Source organism: Haliotis rufescens, unplaced genomic scaffold, assembly GCF_023055435.1.
Source record: "Haliotis rufescens isolate VD_foot unplaced genomic scaffold, xgHalRufe1.0.p SCAF_4, whole genome shotgun sequence".
Lineage (NCBI taxonomy): Eukaryota > Metazoa > Mollusca > Gastropoda > Lepetellida > Haliotidae > Haliotis > Haliotis rufescens.
This window is the reverse complement of record NW_025964112.1, coordinates 49,039,469-49,062,417: the sequence shown is the minus strand read 5'-3', so window position 1 is coordinate 49,062,417 and position 22,949 is coordinate 49,039,469. Positions and strand designations below refer to the sequence as shown.

The window sequence follows — 22,949 nt, the reverse complement described above, 5'->3', positions numbered from 1 at the left end:
TGGATCGGTGCTCACAATATCGATCACTGGACTGTATTTGAGATGATTGTTCAGAAATATTCATCTTTTTCCTGCTTTAGTGATGAGTAGCAGAGTATGTAATCATGTGGAAATGAATCAATAATAATTAAATAGAACACTCCCCATTACCAGTGCTCCTCCTCCTGTGTTTCAGAGTCTAGGGATAACCAATGGTAAAGATCGCGAACTACTCAAGAAGAAGATTAAGGAACTGAAAGCTGCCATTGAGAAGGAGAAGAAACAGCAGGAGAAGGAGAGGAAAGCCAGAGAGAAGGAACAGAAGAAGCAGATGAAGAAGAAATGAATACTTTGAAGGCAGCTGTGATTGGCTGAAAAGTGAAATGGACACATTTGATTGGCCAAGAAAGTGAAAGGAACGATTTCTCCTGTTTTGTTTGGAGAATTAAGATTTCGTGGAAGCTGTCACATGACTGAAATGAAGGACACAGATGGTCAGTCTTGAGGACAACATGCAGCTAGGACGGAAAGCGTGTCACAAAGTGATTATCAGTACAGTGATAGTTCTGATGTGTGTACAGTAGTGTGTACGCCCCTCCATGCCTGGAAACTTGTACGATGGTACCAGACACGTGGGACGTGATAAAACCCATGATGGGTATTTTAGTGATCTTCCCATGACAGTGACCCAGGAGTTGATGCTCCTGCAAGCCCTCAGCAACAAATACCATTACGTGTGTACAGAAAGAACTACATGTTAGAAATCAAGCTAATGCCGATCCAAGGATTGTATTATTCCTTGTATCACGATTGTGCAGTGGTACAGTTATCAACACATCTCGACGTATTTTACCCATGCAATATACCAATGTATTATAGATTCTGTATAAAAAGTAAATTGTATGAACATGTCAGACATTGATTTTCTGGAGAACCCATTCATGTCATAAGGGAACTAAATGTCATCATTTTTGGTATGGTATATTTGTCTGTGTAATACATAGCTACCTACACGTTCATGTCCAGTTGAGGGCCGATCCACTCAGTTGCCAAACAATCACACAGTGTCAGGATTTTCAGGGATGTTCTATTTCTGGTCACATGACTGAATTTACAAGTTGATGAAAGCTCCTGCTAATAATTGAGAACCACATTTACAAGTGAAATCAATTGTAAGCACTCCTGTTTGTGAGATGATCGAATGACCTATAGTCTGTGGTGCAACATTTTACTGTGCATAGTCGCTCACTTCCGGCCTTGTTCCCACGCTGACAACCCGCTGTGATATAACTGAAAATGTTCAAATCGGCGCAAGAGCTCAATCAGTGTATGGAAAGGAGACATGTTGTTAAGCCTCTGGAAAATAAGTTCAAGTCCCTGATGGAATGGATACTTCTTTTGTGAATATATTTCCAAATTACTTTGAGATATGTGAAAATATGCAGAAAATCAGTGTAATGTTTAACAGATTTCCTGTCTGACTGCTGTGTTGCTTGATTGAAGTACCTTGAGAAGTATTCACATGTGTTACGGTTCAGTATACCCCGCCAGTCTGTAAGATAATCAGATCAGTATAACTTATCGTCATATTTTCTGTGTCCTGGTCACATTGTCCAGGGTCCGGTGTAATCATGTTTTCAAAAAGATTTCACTCCTCCTTTGTAACCTTTACCTTCTAATTAACCTTGACCTGTATTAATGTCCTTGACCCCATGTGGTATAACCTTGACCCTATGTGTTATATAACCTTGACTGAGGTGTGAAATTGCTTGTCTCAATTTGTGACCATTAGCGACAGCCAGGTCTCAGAATGTACATTGATATTGAAAACATATTCATCAAATTTTTATTAATTTGTGATGCTAACATCCATCATAAATCAAAGGCAGGTCTTTGATGTTATCATTATATTTATCTTACAAACTTGAAGGTATTTTAGGTTCTAACGCCACTTCAAAGTGTTAGAAATGCTGATTTCCATAAATGCTCAAACTTGAACAATGCATAAAGATTTTCATTTAAACTGATAACTTGATAAGTGAGTGCTATGAAACAATTTAATAGTGTTAAGTTTTGGACAAGGGAGACAAACTATTGTGATGTAGATGACAATATGCTCAATAAATGAAACATTTTCAAGAGTGTGATTTGCTCACAACTTCCCGTTGTCTCGATCGCGATGTTCAATTATGTGTGCCACACAGGGAGACAACTCGGGGAAATATGTACCTGTAAGTAATGAAATGGTTTTATGCAATCCTTGATTTCAGTCATAATAGAGACAGATAAATTTGAATGTCAGAATGCATTAATTTCTACAGTCTTAAACAATCCATCATGCTGAATACAGCAAGCCTTATACCTCAATATGAAATTGCACAAAGCTTGGTTTAGTATTTCCTGGTTTTAATTTGCCACCGAACTACAGCATTTGACAGATACAATCTTTTATCCTCAACACAAGAAACAGGCTTTGATGGCACCTTGAGTTGTCTCCCTTGGAATGCCGCCATATTGTTTGTTGCTTCTAATTGTTGTCTGTGTTGCGTGTTGAAGTCGACTGTTATTATTTACATGTTTATCCATGTCAATACTTTATTTCCCAAATGAAATTTTATACATGATTTGTTCTTATTCTCTAAGTTTGTGATTGAGGGACCCCTAAAGCTTGTGTGACTGAAGGGAGTCAATCATGGGTGCAAGTCAGCAAGTGGTTGTTCATAGTTTACCAGTTCCACAAGAGCGGTATGAACCAAAGAAGCTGTAATTGCCTTGTTCAACAAATGCAATCAATTTTCTACGAGACCAAGTGCTAATATTAATGTTGTGAGACGAGAGTGCATGCTCTGTCTGTACCTTTCCTTGTGTATAATGGGATTTATTTAGTCAACTTTACAACTCTTCTTTATCGTATGGCTTTATGATGACAATGCAGGCACATAGGAGTTTTTGTATTCAAAATGGCACATATGTGTTCAGGTATACAGTAGTGTGCATTATTAGATTAAATTAGAATTTTCTGAGCAAAATGGTAAATTTTGAATCTTTATGTAGTAGAGACATAATTTACACCTTTTTTTCAGGGTGACCTCTACATGATAGACATGCTGAACTCTTTGAAAACCTAACCTGCTGCTAATGCTCAATATCTGTTGAGTGTGTGGTCTGGTAAAGATGTACTAGGCAGATGTGATCAGAATCACTTCGGGACTGGTTCATTTTAACTAATTTTTATCCCGATATCAGTTCTATTCACTGTGTATCATATCAACATAAACTCTCATAGATATGTTCAAATTCCATGTCTCACCTCATACAACTGGATTCATTGTAGTGCACCATGAAAGTCACAATTTGCATTTGTGTATGGAATCCGTGAAAGTATAATCAAAATCCACACTAGTTACATATTTTTGTAGTTCCACTCAAGTATCACCATATACACTGGGAGATGTATTAGAAGTGGGATGAAACACCGATGCAGCGTGATTTTTCACTTCTTGATACAAGTATCGATCACACTTGCACACTAAGTAAAAAGTATCAATTTTAACCTTAAATGTATTCTTTTATAAATGTTACACAAAAAAAATAATTACTAGTGAAAATGGAAGTAAATATCTTCATCCGTTGCGCCATACTTGACAATGCCAATAGTAAATTGTCAGTGTGCCAGGTATTTGGCCATCCTGCCTATGAAAAAGATGCCTTACACATCACCGATAAGAGCATGTGCAAGTATTGTGATACGAATCGGATTGTGAGCAAGGTATCGTGATACATATCGGATTGTGCAGTTGGTGTATCGTCCCAGCCCTGAGATGTATTAACATGTATTTAGAAATATGCAATAACAAAATCAGTAGAAATCTACTTAGTAGTCGTAGGAATACATTCTTCCCACAAGGATTAATTAATGGATATTTCTGAATGACTCAGAATATCACAACTTGATTGAATACTGATATCAAATGTCCAATTGAATTGGTCAGGTAATAAGGACAATATCAACTGACCAATGGCAGCAGACCCTGATAGTCAGATGCCTCGGGATAACAATTTGTATCATGTTGAAAAACAGCATTAACTTGTAGCAGTGAAATATTCTATACTCAACTCCGACCCTTCTCCTGCTAACAAATGACTTCTTTATTTGTACCAGAGTGTCTGCAATGTTGTGTTCCTCTATGAAACCAAACCCATATGATGCCTAGATGACTGCCAGCCTTTCGTTGCCAGTAATTAAGCGCCTTATTGATTTGTGCAAAGCACAAAAACCACACCATGTAACTTTATTAGTGTATGTTCAGGCAGTACCTGTGTGCGTCACCTCTAGCCCAGAGGAGATGCTTTTCACTGTGTGACTTAGTAATAGACTTGATATACCCAAACTGCATACATAATTTCAACTTAAATTTGACTTTAAACATGAAATTGTCAACCACGAAGATCTATTTCATACATGCCGATGCTAATAATGCTGTCTACACCTTTTTTGCAAACGTACAACTGTAAAAAACACTTTCATATTTTTATATCCACTGGACAACTTTTTTTCTAGTGTAGATGTTGCATCTGTGCTGGTGTGATCCCGGGGCCCCTTTCAAAGAGAACTCATGGCGCTACGACTATCGTAACTCCTATACTTCAACACATACTTACGACAGTTTAAATAGCGCTGCGATCGCTTTGTGAAATGGGCCTCTGAACCCTGGGAACTTTTTGGAATACGATCCCAGGGTTAGAACTAAACTGAAAAGCTTAATTAGCCTGGTTGAAGATAAAATGCCCTTGTAATGTTAATACAATGGGGAAATTTTGAAATTTGTACTAGCCTCGGGCTAGCAGGCTAGTGTTATTTCTAACCCTGGATCCCTGCAGGCTTTGCACATTCTGATCGAATGACTGGTGTGTGTTCGATGATTGAGACTCTCAGACATATCATAATTGCACTTATGTATAGCAGATCATGTAAGAAAGTTTACAAGGATAGAAACTTCAAAAAGTCTGAATGTCGACCTGCACTGCGACATCTCGTCATCTTACACATCAATGTGTCTTAAATTTTCACACGTCAGAACTGATTAATATTACGATCATTTCTTAGAAACACAATTTGAAGAAGGCAAATCTGTAAGTTTTTATCCATGTAAACAGTCTGTAAATTCAGGTGTAAACACTTGTATGTAGACACTCTTATATATCTCCGGTCTTCATTTCGGTCTGGGAGCCGTATATTAAAGTATGTATGATGTGAACACGTGTTTGTTATTTTGTTCAACTGGTTGCAGCCATCTGGTGTAGTGGATCGAGTCTGCCTGGATAGCGGAAGGTCAGTGGTTGAGTCCTCTGTACACGACATTCCAAAAGACGTTTAAAGATGGTGCTTGTTGTTACCCTGTCTGCCCCTCGGTCATTGTACGCCAAAAGTAGGACTCGGCACATTGCTGTGGGAAGCCCTCAAGTTCTTGTCTACCTGCAAAGAGTATGTGGGGTCTGGCACATTGCTGCCTTGAATTCCCTTCAAGGAAGTCATTGTACCCCATTAGTAGGACTTGGCACATTGCTGTGGGAAGCCCTCAAGTTCTTGTCTACCTGCAAAGAGTATGTTGGATCTGGCACATTGCTGCCTGGAATTCCCTTCGATCAAGCGTGTCTAATATTCCTGCTTTAAGCAATATACCAGCAATATCACAGCAGAGGGAGGAACAAATGGGCTTCACACATTGTTGGGAATCAAACCCAGGCATGACAAGCTGATGCTATGATAACCACTAGGCTACCGGTGCCACAGTTTCAAATGAATCCAGTATGTGATCACTGAATGCTACACAGTCAACCTGCATAAAATTAAATGTTACATTTGTCATGTTACAGTTTTTCTACATATTCAAATATTGCGAGAAAAAACAAAAACAACAATTAAACATTTGATACAATATTTACTATGTCATTTTATAGAAATACAGATCTTCCCCACAAGTCATGAAAACATACACCTATAATTATGCAACCACAGCTAATTACTCTATAGGCTATACTTCTCCTGTACACAGGAATACAGCAAACACATCATTACATAGGCCACTTGATATACTTTGTGTCCAACTCAACAGCTATGATCAGAAAATACAAGTGACTATTATCGGAGTGAGTGAGTGAGTGAGTTTGGTTTTACACAGCTTTTAGCAATATTCCAGCAATATTCCAGCAATATCACGGCGGGGGACACCAGAAATGGGCTTCACACGAAGCCCAACAATCGGTGACGAGTGAACGCTTTAACCACTAGGCTACCCGACCGCCCCTATTATTGGAGTGAAAAATACTGTTTTACATACCCACAAGCTCTTCCACTACCCATGACAATAAGCGACATGCAGACTGAATTCATATCGTAATTCTAATCAGCTGAAAAGTCTTTATGTCCTTCAGTTCATTCTTTAAGAGTGAAAACCTCTTAAGTAACATTCATGATTTGCAAAAATATACCCCACATTGAAAGGATGATACATGTACATCATATTGACAAAGGGCATGAAACAGCCTCAAAACATCTTTTCCTCAGAATATAGTTGATTGGTTTGTTGTTTTACGCCTCACTCAGCAATATTCCAGCTATATGATGGCAGCCTGTAAATAATCGAGTCTGGACCAGACAATCCAGTGATTGATATCATGAGAATTGATCCATGCAATTGGGATCAATGACATGCATCAACCAAGTTAGCGAGTCTGACAACCTGATCCTGCTAGTTGCCTCTTACGACAAGCATCGTCGCCTTTTACAGCAAGCATGGGTTGCTGAAGACCTATTCTACCCCAGATCTTCATGGATCCCTAAGAATATAGACACAAGTTGCTACTTATCAAGCATGTGATTTGTTCTACTCAGACAGTGGTTTGGGTGAGAATACAATGCTAAATGTCAGTTAATTTTTGGAGGGAAGTCCTATGTGACAGATAGATTTCATGATTTCGTGAATGCTTGATAGGGCCGAGGCTTGTAACAATCTCATTAAATCAGAACTTAGTTTTAGCTTCTGCCAAACAAAGATCTGAGGACATCCCATCATCTTTCCTCCAACCAAAAGTGACAGTTGAAAAATGACATCCCATTGTAACCATGGAAACATATGCTATGCCGCTTTATCATATGTTTTTCCAACAAAAAATTTGGTATTTTGGCTTGAGCCACGTTATGGCATTGATGGAATAAAGTGAAAGAAAAAAAAATTCAAGTAAGTTAGTCCATAATAGAATCATTTGTGTTATTTAATCATTTGATCCATAAACCTCAACCGAATGCTAATGTTAATCGACCAATGTCAACATTTTCACAATATTTTGTGTGTATGTCTCAAAACCTACAAAATTAAGTATTTTATCCTATGAGGAACTTTTGAACAGCTCCCTATCGCATTGAATATAGCACTGTGAAAAAAGTTATCAAAAATAACTTTTTTCTTTCAAAACAAAGAAATGTGGAAATCAAGTGTATAAGCCATTGTTTGAACAGCATCAACAAACTTCCATGAAAATCATTAACAAGGCTCACAAATGTAACAAAGATGGCTGCATAACAGTAAAACATTCATACAGAATAATCATCATATCAAAATAAAACAGTAGTAAACCTTTGTAAGTTACACATAAATGTCTATCAAATTGTGACAAAATTATGGTATTTGACACAATAAGTGTCTGGGACGCTTACAAATTGACAAAGGGGTGCGCTTTTCAAAACCGTACATGAATACAATTTGTTTTTAAATATTGAGTGGTAGTGAAAAAAATTAGACTAAAACCTTTTCATCAGGTACCAGGCAATTATATACCTCTCCCAAAATTTCTGCTTAAATCATTGACATACCGTCACTCTTGGCAATTAAACAAGTGATTCATATATAACTCGATACTTCCTCTCTGTCCTTTGCGATGGCGGACAATGAATGTTTATTGTTATTTTTGGTTAAAAATATCCTCCCTGTTGGCACCTCCGAAATAATATTGTTTTAAATACCTCCATAAAAGGTCATGCCAGGTGAACGCTGAGGGAACTTTTGACTGCCCAATTAAAACCAAGGATGTGTGGGTTCTTCAGCCAACTCAGCTTCATTTCTTTCCTGTCTCAATTGGGAAATTCTGATCTTTGCAAACGAAAACTGCCACAGAACACAAATATACCCTCCGTAGTACACGCTTTTGGGTGTAGATGCAAAGGAGTTTGGAAATGAAAAGATTAAAATGTACACAAAATAACAGAACAGCTTTTTTTTTTTGCATTTGGAACTACCCGATAGTATTCATTTTTGAGATACAGAATCCAGATATGACTCAATGCTGATAGAATGACTTCACGCAGGGAGGTATTGTATTGGATTAAGAGAACTGATTTGATTGAGTTTGTTCAGGGCTTCGGACTTGCTGACCAAAATAGAAACATCCACTCACTGCTCCCAACTCCCAAATGAAGAGAGGGCACAAAAACTGAAAGCAAAGCTTCAGAGGAGGTGAAGGTTTGCAACTGGAGAATACTGTAGATTGTATATTAAAACTAACACTAAAACCTTGGATACTGTATATACGTGGTACTTATAAACATGGAGAGTACAAGTATAATCTCGTCTTCTTCATTTTGATTAAATATAGGACGGCAGAACAAAAATATACTGTGATCAGTCAATAAGGGCTGATTTCCTGTGACCTCCTCTACAGACAATTCAATTTTAAATCAGAAATCTTAAATCTGAGCAAAGCTCTCTTGTGACTGACATATATACATAATTTCAAATATCACTATCACCATCTTCTCGAGGCAAGGGAGTCCAAAAAAAGTCCAGCTTCCACCCTTGCAGAACTAGGCTGGTATTATGGAGTTATATTTTGGCTTGACCAATGAGTCTATGCATAGTCCAATCACAATTTATGGAACCAAACTGACCTCCGGTTCATAAACAACATGGCGACCACCGTGAAGATTTGGGTTTCCCAGAGTATGTGTACCTGTCAACTGGGCATTGACAAATATTTTCCAAATATTTCCATGTTTTTAATCAGGTGATTTGATGCACTTAGTAAGGTAAGACCCATTTTATGACAATAAAGATCTTGATTATCGATCACAACTTCTTGACTGGTCAGCGCCATTTTGTTTGAAGCAAATTTATGCAAGTGATATGAGAGGTGAAATCTGATTGGTCAATAGGTGTGACATAGAAGGGACATAACTCGTAATAGCCATGGTGGCACTTCAATCAAACAACGAAAATTCCAGTCTAGTTTGGCAAGGGTGGAAAATGGACAATCAGTTAACTCTCTTGCCTCGGGAAGATGACTATCTCCTATACTCATGACAATACAGAGTGCATGTGTTATTTGTTACCAGGGTACAGGGTTCACGAACTTTACATGTTACAGATTATAGGGCTGAAGGGGCGTTGTCATGTATGGTTCTACAGAGATGTAACTGGTTGGAATCAGAAAACAGAATCATATGCTGGCGGGCTATTGGATAGCATAGGAGCTGCTGGACGAGTCTATCTAACGGTACATGACACTGATTTCGGTTTTACTCTCAGCATAAAGACTCACATGTCATAGGAATAGATATATGGAGGCAGAATACAATGGATTAGATTGAAAATCTAGTCTGAAAACTTGTCAACATATCACACATATATATCAATAAAACCTTCCAACTGATACATAGATGTGTATATATACATGAAAGGTAATATTTCTATCCAGGAACCCGTTCCACAAAGTGATCTAAGTGCTAAGTTGGTTGTAACTCCCATACTTTATCATAGGCTTACAATCAACGTAGCACTAAGATCGCTTTGTGGAACGGGGCCCAGGGTTTCACCTGGACTTACAAAACCGTGGGTCCAGTGGACCGGTACATAATTTCAAGGGTCCTTACAGGAAATATGAAGTTCCTGTAAAGTAATGAAATGGTGCAGTGAACTGTACTGTAAGACTTGATAATTATTTTAATTACAGGACCTTAATATTTCTTGTTCAGAACTTGGTACAATGTATATTATTGTGCGTCCATCAATATACAATATTTTTTCTCTGCATCCATTCTACATTTTAGCAAGTTTTGTGCCCATAGCATGCAATTAACAAAAATAATGCCCAGAGTCCATGGTGACACCTAGGTTTCTGTCTGTCTTCATAGCTTACAGTAAGATGAGCATAATGCAGTATCTTGAAAGACATGCATCACATTTATTACACCTTTGCTTGAACTTAACATAAAACAAATTGGTTAAGATCACAACATCATAATCACAGCCTGGTAGAAAATGTAAATGTCAGTATGTAAATGTAAATGTCAGTATGTAAATGTCAGCATGTAAATGTAAATGTTAGTATGCAAATGTAAATGTCAGTATGTTAGTATGTAAATGTAGTGTCAGTATGTAAATGTAAATGTCAGCATCTAAATGTAAATGTCAGTATGTAAATGTAAATGTCAGTATGTAAATGTAGTGTCAGTATGTAAATGTAAATGTCAGTATGTAAATGTAAATGTCAGAATGTAAATTTAAATGTTAGTATGTAAATGTAATTGTCAGTATGTAAATGTAAATGTCAGATTGTAAATTTAAATGTTAGTATGTTAGTATGTAAATGTAATTGTCAGTATGTAAATGAAAATGTTAGTATGTAAATGTAAATGTTAGTATGTAAATGTAATGTCAGTATGTAAATGTAAATGTCAGATTGTAAATTTAAATGTTAGTATGTTAGTATGTAAATGTAATTGTCAGTATTTAAATGTAAATACCAGTATGTATATGTAAATGTTGGTATTTAAATGTAAATGTGACTCTATGCCTTATTAATTTACAATCATCATGATCATATTTCTTGTTGGTTGCCACAAAAAATATTTAACATAACTGTTCCAAAATGATCAAATTGTGCAAAATATATGGGTGTCTAAAAGATTTCATTCTGACAGGATTGTGCCTTGCCATGAAGTTGTTGAGACATGGATTCAGACTGGTTCATTTAAAGGAGATCCAAAATGTCCTAAAGGGTTGTTTAAGATTTGGTTTTGATATAGAAAAATGTCCTATCAAATGCTGAAAAATTCAAAATGTCCTAAAGCCATTGTCTCCAGCAAACTCACAGCAAGATGACAAAACAAGCCAAATACCATCATTTGATCATGTTCTCTGCACTGTGATACAGCATCTACGTAGGGTTATCTTAAAAATGCAGTTATTATCCTTATTATTATTATTACTCAAGGAGTTTGGTTTGTTGTTCTGCAATATTCCAGCTATATGATGGTGGCTTGTAAATAATCAGAGTACAATGACCAAGACAACCAAGACACCTTTAAGTCGTCTCCTACAACCGGGTTAAGTTGCTGGGGAATTATTCCAACCTGGCATCACCACAGAGGGGAGCTGAATGGGAGAGGTAGGGAGGGGGGTTTGAGGGAGGAACTGTGACCTCAGTACATCCAGGAATGTGCTGACATTGGATGTGGAAGAGACGGGTTGTGTCCGATGTTGGGAGGAAGACGTTGATCCGGATGAGACACCATCCCCTGGTGGCTGGGATGAGGCAGGGCCGTCGGCTGCAAGGGAGTGAGAGCCTGCAGACTCCCTTGTCCAACCACCAAGCCATGCTGCCCTGGAACCTGTGACAGAGCATGCTGGCCGGACACCACCTGCAATCCTGCTTGGTTACCCGTGCCGAACATTGGGCTTGGGTCCGAGGCCAGAGTGTGGATGGGAATTCCTCCCGAACCGGACAGGCCATGATCCGAGACCATGGGGACGTTGTGGTCTGAGTAATACGAGTGATCGACTGCCACCATCATTCTTTGTGTGGGTGTCTCCTTGTCCTCAGCTACCTGCAGATCCTGCTGCTCTGAGATCTGGCTGGAGTCTATTGTTGTGAGCACAACGTGTTCCGTCATAACATGAGGTTCTTCAACCTCCCCCATGTCAACGTCCATCACGGATGAGCTTTCAACATCTCGGATGCTCTCGGTTGCTTCTTGCAGGATGTCTCTTTCTTGTTGGACAGAAACGTTGTCCTTGTGGCCAGGTTTTAGTCTGTCAGGAAGATGGAGTTTTCTCATCTTTCTTTCATGACGAAGTTCATGCTTCTTTCGATCATTGGTTCTCTTGAACCCTTTGCCGCAAAAGCTGCATTTATGAACCATCTGCTCCGAATGGCGTCTCACATGATCCTGGCGCAACGTAGCTTTCGCAAAAGCTTTTCCGCAAATATCACAACCGAAAGGGCGTTCGCCTGTGTGGATGCCCATATGGCTCTGGAGGGCATGGTTGTTGGAGAAGCCGTGTTTGCAGACGTTGCAGTAGAGTAGTCTCCCCTTGCAGTGCTTTTGCTGGTGGAGTTTGAAGTAGGACGGATTGACGAACCAGTCTCCACACGTGTGACACTGGATCAGGTTCTCCCCGGTGTGGGTCTTACGATGAACCTGAAGCACACAATCATGATTTTATCCAAACGGTATTAATTCAAACACTATTCATTCCTTGAAGTTTTTCAAGTTTGTTCTGTTGAGCCAACAGAATCTTTAATCATGTTAATCGTGATCATGATCATGAAGTTTTGACAAAGACAAATACATGCATGACAAAGGTTAAAACAGACATGACCAGCTGATGACAGATTACACACAAAAAATAGAATAAACAAATTAACACATTACTAATATCAACATATATATTATCAATATTACCAATGCTAAAGAAAGCTATAAAGCAAGAAATAAAGCAACATCAGAAATTATTTCAAATTATGTTGATACTTTATCATGTTTGTAATTCAAGTTCGTTTGTTTGTTGTTTAACGCCAAACTCAGCAATATTCCAGCTATATGCATGATATGACGGCAGTTTGTAAATAATCGAGGCTGGACCAGACAATCCATGAACTTTGATCTACGCAACTGTGATAAGATGATATGCATCAACCAAGTCAGCGAGCCTGACCACCGGATCCCGTTAGACGCCTCTTACGACAAGCATGGTCACCTTATACGGCAAGCATGGGTTGCTGATGACCTATTCCAACCCGGAACTTCACAGGTATTGTAATTCAAGAAAGCGTGAGAGCTCATATCAGATGATACTGCTGACAAACATGAACATGATAAAGATTCTGCCAGGACCACCAAGTACTGTATTTTCTTGAGTATAGTGCGCACCCATGTATAGTGCGCACCCATGTATAATGCGCACCCCCCTCTAGCGGATTCAATATTTTGGAAAAAAGAAATTTGAATATTATGAAAAATTACACCGTACCCCTTCAGCGAAGTCCGGCAAACGAACGGGTGATGAGAAACTTTGTCAGTACAAATTAGAAATTTGAGATAAAAGACATGTTGATTTACCGTTTAAATTGTATTTTTTGTTCAGCTAGGCATTGTTTTATATCCAGGGATTAAGATTACCTTGTGTATTTTCTCGTAAACTAAGCCGGACACAGCAATCAGCTGTACACACATTTTCTTGGAATCTACCGGTGATTTGGTCAAGACACACCCAATGATATAACTTTACAGTATTTTAATGCAAGGATCGGCAAAAGTTGTATCTGAAACTATTTTTTTATCAGGAATAATATATTCCAATAAGTTGTTAATTTAGATGCAGCTTTTACTAAACATATTTAAAATAATAATGACCCTAAGCGAAGCAGCTGATCGCTATCGCTATTGAACTGTGATGATCCTCAATATATCAACATGTGATCAAGGCAAGGATTTTGCAAGGTTACACTGTATTAATATTTTCATGACATAGGTGTTAAAACAAAATCTGAACCCATCTCCTGAAATGTCTTTGTTAACACTAAACTACTGGCAATCAAGGATAGGTCTGTGAGTTGAGTTTAACAATGCTTTCAAAAGTGTTTAATTTATAAGCATGACAGCTCTTTACCACTTTGGTGACACCCACAAGCATGGGTATGGCACCAACAAACCTTGAAACAATCAGGGAGAACTGGGATTCATACCCATAATCATAGGTTTCTGGCGTGCCAAAGGGATGCAACTCTGCACATAGAATTGCATCAGATGAGGGTCCCTGGATACAAGGGATACCTGGATAGTTGTAAATGGTTTCACTCACCTGAAGATACCAGGAACTGCGATACATGCGGCCACAGATGTCACACTTGTGTGGCCGGTACCCTGCATGGGTCTGGTTATGCGACTTCAAAGCATTTGATGTCAAGAATGACTTTCCACACAGCTCACAGATGAACTTCTTTGTCCCAAAATGAATGTTGGTGTGCTTACTTAGCTGCCTAGCAGTTGCGAAACCTTTCCCACACTCATTACATTTGTGTGGCCGATCATCTATATGCACGACCACATGACGATTCAGGGATTCCTTCAGCGTAAACTTCTTATTACACACGTCACATTTAAACGGTTTCTCCCCGGTGTGGATTCTCAGATGGAGTTTGAGGTCACTTGCGTCAAAGAACCTTTTGTCACAGTTCGTACACTTGTGGGGCTTGTCGCCAGAGTGAGTCCGCTTATGGCGGTTCAATCGGGACAATGTAAGACAGCCTTTACCACAGAAGTCACAGACATATGGTCGGACGCCAGAATGGATTCCTTGGTGCTGTGTCAGAGTTTTTTCTGAGTGGAATTCCTTACCGCAGGTATCACACTTAACAGCCTTGCTGCTATGTACACGTTGGTGGATGTGAAACGATGAAGAGTTGGTGAAACATTTGCCGCACTTATCACATTGGTACGGTTTCTCTCCAGTGTGGTTGCGTTCATGTACCTTCAGATAACACACTTCAGTGAAGCCTTTACCACACACTGGACACTTGTATGGTCGGTCCGCTTCGTGTGTCTTCATGTGATGGGTCAGGTGACCATTCCTCACGAACGCATTGCCACATATCGTGCACTGGAAAGGCCGTTCCCCTGTGTGTATTCTCATGTGGTATTTGAGTCGACTTGGGATGTGGAAACCTTTGCCACAAACATTGCATTCGTACTCAGTGCTGTCGCTGTGAACGCGCTCATGACTTTTGAGGGTTTTCAGCATCTGATACGTCTTTCCACATACAGCACACTTGTAAGGGCGGAGATCACTCACACTTCTTTTCCTCTTAGTATCTGTTTGAGTTCCTTCATTGTTTTTACCCTTCGAACCTTCATTTTCACTCACGACTTCATTTTCACTTGCTGGCGTATTTTCACACGTCACATCTGTCCTCACCTTATTTTCACTTTTCACAATATTATCAGCTTCGACCAAATTATCAGTCAACTGTTTATTAATGGGAAGTACTTCATGAGTTTTGATATGTTGGAGAATTCCGTTCTTTGCCCCAAAACTTTTACCACAAACATTACATTCAAACTTCTTGGTTTTGGATCTTCTAGTTTTCTTCACAACTTCCTTGAACATGGAACTCTTGTCATCCGATTCAGCTGGGCAAACTTCCATGTTTTTAACTGACTTCAGTTTCAAAACCTTTTTAATTTTTTGCGGCCTAGTAGCAGGCTTAGTCTTCACTGCAGGAGTCGACGTTGGCCTTGAGGTGTTTCTTCTAGTCATGGGTTTCATGTCCTCCTTTCTCTGCCAATCAGCTTCATCTTTATTATCCTCATCCTCATCATCCTCTCGGACATCTGAATCTGCATCTAACATCTCTGCCATTTTGATTGTTTGTTTCCTCCTCCTGGTCACCCCTCTTCTTTGTCCTTCTACTTCATCTGTGTTTCCTCCCGCCCTGTCCTCCTCCGGTGCTGCATCCATGACAGCGCTGACTGCATCACACTGCAGCTTCTCACCAACAGCAGTCCCTGGTACACAATGCTCACATGGACTTTTATCACTCAATTCAAAGATCATATTTATTTCCCCTGCATTTTGAGGAACATGTTTACTGCATGTTGTACAGTTCCCAGCCACCTTGTGAACCTTACAGTAAGAGCTCTTACATTGGATCATACCCGTCTTCAGCATATCCATGAAATGAGGTGTCATGTCATTGTTTTCAATATGGACTCGGATCTGGAGATCAATGTCTTGTTCATTGACAACATTTGTCTTGATGACATGACACATAAAAGCTGCCTCCATCACCTGTAGACTGTCAGCTAGCTGGTTGACTAGGACACTGGCTGTTTCAGACTGGTTCTCTCTGTTGTCATCTTCTACCCCTAAAATGGACTCATCATCTCCAGTGTCGCTGTCAGTAAAGGACACCTCCATCTTCAGAGCAGGTCTCAGTTGGTTTTGTATTTTTGACATAGAGACGCCATACTTTAAACACCAAATTCTGAAAAAATAAATATTTCTTAATAAGTACACGATGGGCGGTCGGGTAGCCTGGTGGTTAAAGCGTTCGCTCGTCACGCTAAAGATCCGGGTTCGATTCCTGACATGGGTACAATGTGTGAAGCCCATTTCTAGAGTCCCCCGCCGTGATATTGCTGGAATATTGCTAAAAGCGGCGTAAAACCATACTCACTCACATAATAAGTACATGAGTCAATTTAACGATCACAATCATATCTTTTACTCCCATATGATGCCTCTCTTACTCAAGATTTGTGGACCTAGTGAAGTAGGCAATCACTATCTATCCATGGTTCTTAAATTTAACATTTTGGAAATGCAATGAAAACCATGTACATTAATGAATAACGTGTAAAAAGGAGAAAATTATATAGGACAAGCATTTAAGGAATCCCATATATCCTAAACAGCCAACAAGACTGCACCTTTAGATTTTAGTCTTTAATTAACAGGTCAATAATTAACAGGTCAATAACAGGTCTTTAACAGGTCAATAAAATAGTGATTAAATAAAGTGAGGACTATTAAATTTAGGAGATAAAGATTATCGTGATTACGTGTTTTCAGATTTGTGTGTTTTATTGAATATTTGATGACCAGAAAGCTCAGGTTTGGAACTGACTGTCCTAGCTTGAGACTTCACGTGTCAAATTCTGAATATCAAATACTCAATAAAACCTGGAAATATTAAAACGCATGATGTTTATCAACATTGTAATATGCAAAAGTTCTCAGTTATTTTCTGAAGGACTCGCTCTCTATGTGAGCTCTCATGATTTTGAGATGACATGACGTAACTCTGAATTGATATGACATAGCAATAACATAGATAATGTACACATCATGTTCTTTGTGGTGGAACCCATGGAACCCAACACCTGCAGGAAGGACTAACTATGTATAAGGTCAACACAGTTTACTTCATATCTTAGGTGGTGTTGGTGTAAACAGCCAAGAGCTGAGAGTGACCAAGCCACATAACATACCCTATTTGACGTAATAAGCGCCCAGGGCGCTCACAAAATTAGAAATAGGGGCCTCTTATTTGAATATTATTTTGCTGAAAAAGACATTTTGAAAGATAAATTTCGTGGTTTATGCTGACAGCCTGAACTGTTTATATACGAGAGATACATTTTTCCAGAATTTAAATGCCCTTAATTAAGGGTGCATATAACACACGTACGTATTATACGCGAATAAATAAGTGTTGTGTACATTGATCAATCGGAAGGGGTGCTAATTGGTATTGTTCACTAGCCAATATATTAGCAAATATCACCGTGGGCGCTTATTAGAGCAGGGCGCTTATTACGTCGAATACGGTAATAACATGATGTTATGACCATACGTCATAATATTATGTCAGAGCTGGCAAAGGACTGAAACGCAGGGACCAGCATGAGCTCAGGAAAACCCCTTAGTATGCTTAGTGTGACACAAACACTACACAACATGATAACAAGCTTTGTGTGTTGGTAGGAGTGGTGCACTTCACAGGGTGCACATTTGCACAATTAAAAAAACACAGACAGCAGCTGAGGTAGATTGAACCTGTGTTGTGGAGCATAATGCAATGCATGCTAAGTCATATAACTAATGCATTACCACTTTACCACAGGCGCTATCACATATAATCATGATAATTATGCTTGCAAATTTCTGGCAGACATTAATTACATGGTGTTAAAGAGAATATGCAAAAAAAATGGTGAAAATGGCCTAAAATTTGGGATAAATGGACCCGAAAAGGGACAAAAAAAAACCTTGGTTACCTAGACTACCATCTTTTGTCACTGAAACTGTGAAATGAACATATCATACAGAAAAAAAGTTGTTCAATTATCTTAATAAAAATATAATAAAAAGGAGCCCAGAGACTCTTTTTTTTCAGATACTGCAGAAATCTAGACTTGCCAAACATTATAGACTTGCATGGGCTGTATTTGATATATTTGTATCAGGGTCTGTAAGAGAGACTATGGGTTACCTTGTGTATACAATTATTACATGAGACCATTTTCTCCTGCTCTTGCTTACATGTGGCATGATCAGCTAGTCATGTTCCATTATGGTCAAAGACCTCCACCTTTGACATGTTTAGAGCCGAACTGACAGCTGTTGATTTTTGATATGTGTGAAAAACCTACACTCATTTATCATTTGTTTATACTTGAGTGGTAGAAATTGACATTGGTCCTATAGTCTTTACCAAACTGCCCAATAGTTAAGGCATCATAAGGATTAGTAGAATTTTGTCATTTAAGGATTTTACTATATTTTATCATTGTAAGGACTAGAGGACTAAAAAGATTTGATCCTATCGCTGAATACACTGTCACACATACAAAATCACGAAAATGTAATAAACGAAAATATCATAATAGGCCTAAGCCAGATCATCCATAACCCAAAAGATTGAAACAATATGTTTGGGGCCTAGGTTTGATAGTAACGATGACCTAACGTTAAGATCGATACGATTTTGATCAGCTGTTTAAGTAGATTTAGCATTAATAGATTGCGGAATAAAGGGCTAAAGATAGTGAAGAAGCTTTGACGGTCACGTCACGCATGGTACCTGTCAGCAAAGCGTGAACTGTGATCAGTTACGATATTTATGAAGGGCTCTTGTCGAGAAGTACCTTTCGTGTGAGCTCGTCTGTGAGACTTGGGAATTTCCTTGAAAAGGAACATATTTCTAAAAGTATGTCATTGAATATTGATAACTATAGTCTCTATCATCATCTATACCAAGTACTTACTCCTAACACATTCCTCCAAATATGCAATGGTTATTCAGTGGTGCATCGTGGTGCATTCTTCGTGATTCCTGATATTGTGATTTTCGTAAAATGCTGGGAAAGATTCGCCATGATTTATATAGGGGAGGCAACTCGCTCGTTTATTAACAATGTATACCGTTAATAACTGGGACAGCGGCGGCCGTGATTCACTGCACTGACCTTGCACGGCTCCAAGCTCAGCTCATGATTGGATTTGTAATACCTTCGTGAAAAAGGCCAATGGGGGCTTGGAGGGTAATTTAACTTGAAATACGCTACAGGCATTGTAAAATTATTTAAAGTGTGTTTTGTTTTATTTTGGTTATCTTAAATTCTTGTTATGGGCCAGAACGTTCGGCGTTCAACATGGAATCAGAGACCATAAAGTATTTAAAAGAGGTATTTTTTAAGACGCGTTCAAGTCCAGCGTCTATATTAGATACAATAATGAGATGGTGTTTGAGAATTTGACGGCTCCACTTGATTCGCCGACCGTGATTAGATGGGCGCAGTTGAACTGTAAATATTCATTCACAATTAATAGGTCTCCGAGTGTCACGTGAGTGCAAGCCGACGATCAGGGTATTGAACTTGAATACTTTCTGTGCATTCTTAGTTTCCAGTCAAGCTGTGTTCAAGAAACTAAGGTTGACCAAATTTTGTGCTGCATGCTCGCATTTGGCACATGACTCAAGAGGAAAGCGCTTTGGCGCTGTCATGTGTCGGCCCCAGAAGAGACTGTCACGTACTATATATGGGTGTGATAGTACGTCCTGTTTACATAACAAAAGCTCCTCGATCATATACCTATGCCATTGTGTAATCGCCAAGCGAACATCATAGGCATAGCTGGCTTGCAGACATCGTGCTTACATCGGATTTTCAGTTGAGGTGAAATGAATTTAACATGGATATACCCCTCTCGAAAACATATAATACCGACTCCGAGCGGTCCAGTCCTAAAAGTCGAGCGTCAGGCAGGGTAACAACAATTACCATCTTTTAACGTCTTTTGGTATTACGCTGCCCGGGATCCTATCACCGACCTTCCCCTCTTTGGACAAACGCCCTATCCCCGGAGGCGGTTGGGATTTCCAAAATAAATTCCATGAGTGAAAAAAATCAGTTGCACGTTGTATGATTTCTACCCATATTTGTAACCAAAAGTATCGACAGAAGGAACGTTGTCTTATCTGTGAACTACCATAGCTCTTTCCTCATTTCTGGTGTTTCGTCACACCCAAAAGTGGGAGAGATATGACAATCGGTTTCAGGGGAAAAGATATAGATATTCGACTTGAGAATATGTGGAAAATACCACGTTCACATTTTATCAACATCCTCAAAGCGGCTATACATAAATTAATGTTGATATGTCATATTATAAATAAATGATTCGTCGTCATTGTTTATGGTACAATAAAACACAGCAGGGAGTATTAACCACTCGGGTCTGCGCCCCTCGTGGTTTATTCTCCCTGCAGTGTTATCAAAAGATGAAAAATGACCAAGAGCCGTTTATTTCTTAAACACATCTGAAGTGTGCAGAAGCACGGTACAACTTCCTGGTTTAACAATAATATAATCCTCTTTTTTTTTGAAAACGGCATAGGTAATATTTGTAGACATAATTATATGAACGACACAAAAGACATATGAAGCTTCAAAACCAGATATATTTTTTTTATTTAGAAATCTGAACCTGATTTTTTTCAAGAACTACACCTTGTAACAATGAAATCATTGTAGCAGGCAATTTGTTTTTTTGTTTTCAATAGCCTGAAGCATAATTATTTTATTCAGGAATTTTCGGGGACGTCCCATGGATGTTCGATACTTGGTTCAAATCTGGTGATTGAGAGGCCATGGGAGGACCTGTACACCGTGGTTCCGCTGTTCCACGTGTTGTATGCGGTCTAGCATTGTCTTGTTGAAAGATCAGGTTAACATGGTTAAAAATGGAAACAACTTGATGCTGAAGGATATCATCAAAATAGCATTGGGCCTTGCCTTTGCACCAGGTTTGTTCTACCAGTGTGAAAGACTACCTCCCACATCTTTACCCTGCCACCACCAAACATGTCGATCTCCCGTAAGCAGATCGGGTAAAACGTTAAAATACAAATCATTGTTGGTACACCCTGGCTTCCCCATCAGCTCGCCAGTGCTTCATATATGAGGTTTTCATCGCAGGTAAGGCCATACTCAACGTGCTTGGCACCACTGATCGCAGTTGACGATGTTGTTGCGTCAAAATGACTCCTCTGACATATCCGTGCTTTGAGACCTGCTTCGTGACTGCTGTTTTTCTATTAGCCCTTGTCTGCGCGGTCGGGTAGCCTAGTGGTTAAAGCGTTCGCTCGTCATGCCGAAGACCCGGGTTCGATTCCCGACATGGGTACAATGTGTGAAGCCCATGTCTGGTGTCCTCCGCCGTGATGTTGCAGGACTATTTCTAAAAGCGGCGTAAAACCATACTCAATTGCTTTTGTCGCAAAGTGTCATGGCCATCTGGAGCCATCTTCCCGAGGCAAGAGAGTTAACTGTCTATAAAAGTCCAGTTTCCACCCTTGCCGAACTAGGTTGGTATTATGGAGTTACATTTTGGCTGGGCTCAGAGTCTATGCATAGTCCAATCAAAATCGCGCACCGAAATCGAAATCCGGTTCGTTAACTGTCGTTCAGATTTCGGTCGATTGCAGAATTTGCAAAACATGTGCACCGCCAACACGTTGTCAGCAAATATTTTCCATTTTTTTTCATGTTTTTAATCAAGATGCTCACGTGATTTGATGCATTTCGCGATGTAAGACACGTTTTATCACAATATAGATATTGATTATCGATTGGATCGTCCTGACCGGGCGCCACTATTTTGTGTGAAGCAAACGCAAGTGATACGAGAGGTGGAATCTGATTGGTCCATAGGAGAGGCTTAAAAGGGTCATAGCTGGTAATAGCCACTGGTGGCGCTACGATAGAGCCTAGTAATTCCAGCCTAGTTCGGCAAGGGTGGAAACTGGACTTTTAAAGTCAGTTAACTCTCTTGCCTCGGGAAGATGTCTGAAGCGGCCCTGGGCATGGACGCGGGATCGGTCAGGTGACATACCAACTTAACCATGGTGTTAGTACTGATACCAAAGTCTGGTTAAGGCACACACTGAACACCCTTGCTACAGCCAATTGCAATTCTGATTCCAGTTCACATTATTCTTCTGTCGGTTAAAGCATTTGTGAATGGATAAATCATATATCGGAAAAGCAAAACATATTAATGAATATGTAGGTTTAAATATGAACAAGAAAACCCTTTCCATATTCCTAAAAATATATCAGCTAAAACCACAATCGATTGTACGATTCTCTCTTTATCATGAATATGTGTTTATGAATCACTATTAAATTGTGATGATATCAGGTTTTTGCGGAAAGGGGAGCTTATCCTTGCCCACTTTCATATAAGAAGCGATTCGTTGTGTTACCAAATTATAACATAATGAGCAAGCAAGACGGAACTTGAGCCACATGATCAATATAGCGCCCATATAATATTCTATTTTTTTACAGCATAAATACATAATTATTCAAACTGTACGGAAGCGTAGCTATAGATCAAAGTAGTTGGTGTCATAGGGGGATTGTACGAGGGGTGTTCATTAAAGATTTCCCCTAAACCACTTAGGGTTATCATATTTGGTTGAAATTTCACATGTGTAATGATACATGTATCTATGGGTTATGTCTGAATTTGCAGCACCGAACTATTAATCTTACCACTTTTACAGGTGTTATGATCTAGTAGAGTGTGACAATGGAGCCAGTAGAATACCGAGCAGTGATTAGG

The 22,949-nt window shown here is 39.2% G+C and overlaps 2 protein-coding genes across 10 annotated transcripts in view; one reads left to right on the top strand and one right to left on the bottom strand.

Annotated features, from left to right (window-relative positions):
• LOC124151570 (neurabin-1-like) overlaps positions 1-5,237 on the top strand; it is a 116,089-nt gene extending 110,852 nt beyond the window's left edge. For all 9 annotated transcript variants that reach the window (XM_048381905.1, XM_048381908.1, XM_048381904.1 and 6 more), the window contains one exon: positions 176-5,237. In XM_048381905.1, the coding sequence (XP_048237862.1) occupies positions 176-325 (150 nt within the window). In that variant the 3' untranslated portion in view covers positions 326-5,237. The remainder of the gene's footprint in view (positions 1-175) is intronic.
• A 5,328-nt stretch (positions 5,238-10,565) lies between these two features.
• The window catches only part of LOC124152567, a 52,400-nt gene continuing 40,016 nt past the window's right edge, over positions 10,566-22,949 (bottom strand). Inside the window, exons 4-5 of the mRNA XM_048381588.1 lie at positions 14,118-16,299; positions 10,566-12,454 (exon numbers count right to left, since the gene is read on the bottom strand). Coding sequence (XP_048237545.1) covers positions 11,456-12,454; positions 14,118-16,299 — 3,181 coding nt within the window. The 3' untranslated portion in view covers positions 10,566-11,455. The remainder of the gene's footprint in view (positions 12,455-14,117; positions 16,300-22,949) is intronic.